We start from the raw sequence: 5,934 nt of genomic DNA, 5'->3' as shown, positions 1-5,934 counted from the left end.
GAGCTTGCAGTGAGCCGCGATCGCGTCACTGCACTCCAGCCTGGGTGACAGACCAAGACTCTGTCTCAAACAAAACAAATAAAAAACAAAACAAAACAAAAAGCTGAATCTCAATCTTAAAACCTTCACCTTTAGGGAGGAATGTTTGTTTGAGACCAAGTTTCACTCTTGTTGCCCAGGCTGGAGTACAATGGCGCGGTCTTGGCTCACCACAACCTCCACCTCCCGGATTTAAGCGATTCTCCTGCCTCAGCCTCCCAAGTACCTGGTATTACAGGTGCGCATCACCGAGCCCGGCTCATTTTTGTATTTTTAGTAGAGAGCGGGTTTCACCATGTTGGCCAGGTTGGTCTCGAACTCCTGACCTCAGGTGATCTGCCCACCTCGGCCTCCCAAAGTGCTGGGATTACAGGTGTGAGTCACTGTGCCCGGCCTGAGGAATCGTATTTGGATTACTCATCTCTCCGGCCACTTTAACTTACCAAAAACTAAACTAAGAAGTAAATAAACCAGAATCTCTCCCCGCTCACCCACTTTGGTCTCTCCAAGAACAAGAGGATTATAAGAAAGGAGCTGGGGAGACAGTGGGGTCTTCACGGGTTCCCTGAGACGCCTCTTCCTGCCCCTGTTCCAGCCTTGGAATTGGAAGGAGGGAACCTGTGTCTGAAGTGATTGACAGGTGGGGGCAGGAGTGTGGATTCTGGCCTGTGCTTGACACTCAAACCCAAGCTACAGCAAGGGTTAGCAGCCCACAGAGGGAGAGGCCAGGAGGCGCAGGGAGTCTGCTGTCCCTAAGCAGCTGTGCTGGGCTGTGCTCACCCCTGGTGATCACCACGCAACCTCAGGGGAACCTTCAACCTGGTGAATGGCAGCTGGTTCCGCTGTTGAGCAAACTCTCCAAGGAAAGCTGGGCTCTCCAGAGAATCTCAACTCCCGGACCATGATGTCTCAACACCATGATGTCTGGATGGGGACACCTCTCTGGGGCCCCCGACAGCTTATTTAATCACACGGAAGACAGGTGCACAGGTGTGGATCCCTCAAATTGTAAAGAGTGCTGTGTGGCCCTCAGGACACCAAGGTCCACTGGGTGGAGGCACCGTGGCTGCAATCGTGGACCACTGGTTTCCCTGAATCTCACTGCTACCCTTATGCAGATGAACGCCCACCCCAGTGCGCCAGGACACTGGTACAGGTGGAACTTGCTGCCTGAGGATCTAGGAGGTAGAAGAAGCTGAGTTGGCGGCTGCTCTCCCAGTGGAGCCGAGAGCATCAATACCCGGGGCTTCCGGTGCAGCAGACATGCACTTCCGCCCCTGCAGCAGGCACTCACAGAAGCGCCCACCCCCAGGAAAGCAGCACCTATGCACAGAACTAGAAAGGACAAAAGCTCAGGTGCTTGGAAGTTCCCCTGAGGTCCCTTGGAATTCCTGAGATTCTCCTGGCTTGGAGGGTGCGGGAGCCTTGGGAGTGCCGGCCGGGCTCTTGGTGGGAGGCTGAGAAGAGCAGCAGCAGCAACAGAGAGAGAAGAGCCGGGTTCGGACGGCGCGGGTGCAGAGGACGAACATGATGCAGTTGGCACCTCCCTGAAACGTGTTCCCGATACCCTGTCAGGAGAAAAGGAGCTGTGAGCATGGGGCCGGAGTTGGTCTCAGAAACACATGTTCTCTTAATTGTTCCAATTAAGAGAAACGGCTAGGCTGGGCACGGTGGCTCACGCCTGTAATCCCAGCCCTTTGGGAGGCTGAGGCAGGCAGATCACTTGAGGTCAGGAGTTGAAGACCAGCCTGGCCAACATGGTGAAACCCTGTCTCTACTGAAAATATAAAAATTAGCTGGGCGAGGTGGTGTGCACCCATAGTCCCAGCAACAAGGAGGCTGACACAGGAGAATCGGTTGAACCCAGGAGGTGGAAATTGCAGTGAGCCAAGATCCCACCACTGCACTCCAACCTGGGTGACAGAGCCAGACTCTGTCCCTGCGCCCCCCCTAAAAAAGAGAAATGGCTGAGACACACACACACACACACATGCATACACACATGCATACATGCACACACATGGGGTGGCTGGGAAGTGCTGTGTACCCCAGCACCTCCCCCCATCCTCCCCGCCATGGCTGATCTGGGATGACCTTGGCAGTGGGCCTCCAGCAGGGCTCCAGGTCTTCTGGGCTGGGAAGGACCCAGGAGCAGTCAACTCTCCTGGGGCTACTCCTAGACCACTGGTGAGCACCTCCCCACCCCGGACCACACTGATCCCACTCTGTCTCCTCTCTTCAAGGCCCTGTCTCGGGCAGAGAGGAAGGCACAGCACAGTGGGGCCGAGCTCCCTCCCTGCAGCTGTGCCTTGGCCAACACTGGGGTGCAGCCACTGTGCTGCGGGAAGGAATCAGGCTGTGCCTCCTCTGGGGACAGGGATGACAACAAGGGCCAGGGAGGGCAGAACGACCTACATGCAGAACGACCAGCACCGGAGTCCGCACCGCGGGGGAGTCACAGAGGGTCAGCACGAACCGCACGGTGCTCCAGACCCGGAGGCAGATGAAGATGAGCGGGATGAGCACCAGCTTCTTGTCCGCCACGGAGCAGCGGCGTGGCAGGCGGTGCTCCTCGGAGAGGATGGGCCGGTACTCAGAGAGCGCCGTGTGCTGTGTGGGGACAGCGAGGGCAGACTTGAGCAGATGGGCACCCTCCCACCACATCCACCCAGGCTGCCCAGGTCTTCCCAGGGACCTGAACTAGCTCAGGGAGGTAGGGGAGATGTGTGGTGGAGCCCGGATCCTTTCCCTGAACCCTGACTGCTAGATCCTCCACCCAGTCCCCATCTCCATGTGGAGGTCTCAAAGTCATCTGAAACAGCTCAGGTCCAAGACAGAAGACAGATCTTGACCCCTGAGGCCAATGCTCCCTTCCTGGTCTCAGCTCATGGAAACAACAGCTTTCCAGCTGCCTAGGCCAAAGCCTTGGGGCTCTGCTTTGAGCCCTTTCTTTGTCCCATAGCCCACATCCGACCCCAGCAAGTCCTGCGGCCCTCTTTGTTTGTTTAAAATAGATACAGGGTCTCACTATGTTGCTCAGGCTGATCTCAAACTCCTGAACTCAAGCAATCCTCCTGCCTCAGCCTCGCAAAGTGCTGGGATTACAGGTATGAGCCGCCACCGTGCCGACTTCTAACTTCAAAACAGATCCAGATTCTGGGTACTTCTGCCACCTTCTGCCACTGCCCCCATGTCCAGGCTGTGTCACCGCTTCTCTGGATGGGCTCCCTCCTCCGCCCCTGCCACTCTGTCCTGCTCCCCACTGAGGTCCATTCTCAACACAGAAGCAGCAGGGCTACTTGAAAACCCATCTGCTCCAGCAAGTCCACTCGGAGCTCTTTAGCGCTCCCCACTCCACACGCTCCTTATGGTCACAGCAGGGCCAACCCTTACGGTCACAGCGAGGTCAACCCTGCAGCCACACCGACCCCCTTGTTATACTGCAGACACACAGCACCCACACCCCAGGGCTCCGCACTGGCTGCTCCCTTGCTCTGGAATGCCCATCTCCATCTGTCCCTGGGCTCCCCCCTTGCCCACTTCAAGACTTTGCTCAAGCAGCACCTTCTGGATAAGGCCCGATGCCCCTATTTAAACTGCACAGAGGCCGGGCACAAAGGCTTATGCCTGGAATCCCAGCACTTTGGGAGGCCGAGGCGGGCAAACTGCTTGAAGTCAGGAGTTCGAGACCAGTCTGGACAACATGGTGAAACCCCATCTGCACTAAAAATACAAAAATTAGCTGGGCGTGGTGGCACATGCCTGTAATCCCAGCTACTTGGGAGGCTGAGGCAGGAGAATTGCTTGAACCTGGAAGACGGAGGTTGCAGTGAGCCGAGATCGCACCACTGTGCTCCAGCCTGGGCAACAGCAAAACTCCAGCTCAAAAATAAATAAGAAAATAAATAAATAAATAAATAAATAAATAAATAATAACTACACAGGCACTTCCTAGATAGTCCCATCCTCACGTTCCGCTCTTTATTTTAGTCTGTTTCCCATAGTTTGTCTCACCCTCAGTCCCAGGACATCATTCATCTTTGTTCCTCGGGCTTATTGCTTATCATCGTCCTCCCCTCCAGAAAGCAAGCCTCCTCCCTGCACAGGGAGGGCCTGCTGTGCCCCCAGCCCACCCACCTCTCCGGGAGGAGAACAAAAACGTGATCTTGAGCCAGTCTTGGCTTTCCTCCTCCTGGAGAACGTCTTTCATGAGAGGAAGAGGAGATTCCTTCCAGATCAAAGCTGAATTTGTAAAAATAGATGAAACCACTCATAATGAAGATGTGCTTTTTTTGGCCGGGAGTGGTGGCTCATGCCTGAAATCACAGTACTTTCGGAGGTCAAGGCAGGAGGATCGCTTGAGCCCAGAAATTTGAGAGTAACCTGGGCAGCAGAGTGAGACACTGTCTCTACAAAAAATTTAAAAATTAGCTGGGCATTGACCAGGAGCAGTGGCTCATGCCTGTAGTCCCAGCACTTTGCGAGGCTGAGGTGGGCAGATCACTTGAGGCCAGGTGTTCAAGACCAGCCTGGCCAACATGGTGAAACCCCGTCTCTACTAAAAATACAAAACTAGGCTAGGCACGGTGGCTCACGCCTGTAATCCCAGCACTTTGGGAGGCCAAGGTAGGTGGATCACTTGAGGCCAGGAGTTCAAGACCAGGCTGGCCAAAATGGTGAAATCTGTCTCTACTAAAAATACAAAAATTAGCCAGGCGTGGTGGTGCATGCCTGTGGTTCCAGCTACTTGGGAGGCTGAGGCATGAGAATTGCTTGAACCCGGGAGGCAGAGGTTACAGTGAGCTGAGATTTGCCACTACACTCCAACCTGGGCAACAGAGCAAGACTCTGCCTTAAAAACAAAAACAGAATTAGCCAGGTGTGGTGGCACACACCTGTAGTCCCAGCTACTCGGGAGGCTGAGGTGGAAGAACAGCTTGAATCCAGAGGTGGAGGCTGCAGTGAGCCAAGATCGCGCCACTGCGCTCCAGCCTGGGCAACACAGTGAGACTCTGCCTCAAAAACAAAAAATGCATTTTTGAGCTGGTCCTGTGCCTGGGACGCTGAAGGCCCAGGGGAGGGGAAGTGCCTAAGGTTTTCTGCCAGCACCTGGTGTCCTGTGGAGTCACTGGTGCACCGTGGTATCTCTGAGCCCCCAAGCTTCTGCAACTCACCTGCTCAGAGCCTTCCTTGTCCTCCTCCTCCTCCTACGGCTTTTAGCAGCAGCCCAGGGAGCTGGACTTCCCGCTGCACCCCTCCGAAACAAGTAGGGGAGCTCCAGGGTGGGACTGGTGCACGAACTGCCCACTAGCTTGGCTGCAGTCTGCTCCTAGCGGTGCCTGTCCCAGCTCAACGACTCTTGGCTCTTTCCTAGCTAGAGGCAACTAGCACATGCTCAGCTCCCTGCCCACTGCTACCCCGTTTTTCTGAAACACTTGCTGATTTGGAAAAGAGGACCCATTGTCACCCGCAGGGGTCGGCCTCAGCCCCGCAGGCTTCCTGCCCTGCCAAAGCAGAAAGACAGACACACAAAGGGCATCTGTAGAGGAGAGTCCTGGGCAGGGCCTGGCGCAGCGCCTGGGAGCCTTCATCGGGGTCCCGGAACCTTCCCAGGGCAGTGGAGAAGAAGAGGAGGTGAGAAGAGCATCCATCACCCAGGCAGGAGACCAACAGTTAATAAAAGGGTATAAGAAGACAAAAGAGGATTTCTTTTTTTTTTTTTTTTTTGAGACAGGGAATCACTCTGCCACCCAGGCTGGAATACAGTGAACTCCCAGGCTCAAGCGATCCTCCTGCCTTACTGTCTCAGCCTCTCAAGTAGCCAGGACTATAGGCATGCACCAGCACACCAGCTAAGTTTTTTTTTTTTTTTTTTTTTTTTTTTTTTTTTTTTTT

At 54.8% G+C, this 5,934-nt stretch overlaps 1 protein-coding gene across 1 annotated transcript in view; it reads right to left on the bottom strand.

Annotated features, from left to right (window-relative positions):
• Nucleotides 1-362: 362 nt before the first annotated feature.
• Nucleotides 363-5,934, bottom strand: part of GPR157 (G protein-coupled receptor 157) — a 25,723-nt gene continuing 20,151 nt past the window's right edge. Inside the window, exons 3-4 of the mRNA XM_017856097.1 lie at nucleotides 2,455-2,649; nucleotides 363-1,607 (exon numbers count right to left, since the gene is read on the bottom strand). Of these exons, the coding sequence (XP_017711586.1) occupies nucleotides 1,392-1,607; nucleotides 2,455-2,649 (411 nt within the window). The 3' untranslated portion in view covers nucleotides 363-1,391. The remainder of the gene's footprint in view (nucleotides 1,608-2,454; nucleotides 2,650-5,934) is intronic.

Source organism: Rhinopithecus bieti, unplaced genomic scaffold (genome assembly GCF_001698545.2).
Source record: "Rhinopithecus bieti isolate Rb0 unplaced genomic scaffold, ASM169854v2 scaffold_40368, whole genome shotgun sequence".
Classification (NCBI taxonomy): Eukaryota; Metazoa; Chordata; class Mammalia; order Primates; family Cercopithecidae; genus Rhinopithecus; species Rhinopithecus bieti.
The sequence above is the reverse complement of the archived record's forward strand: the minus strand, read 5'-3'. Positions and strand labels throughout refer to the sequence as shown.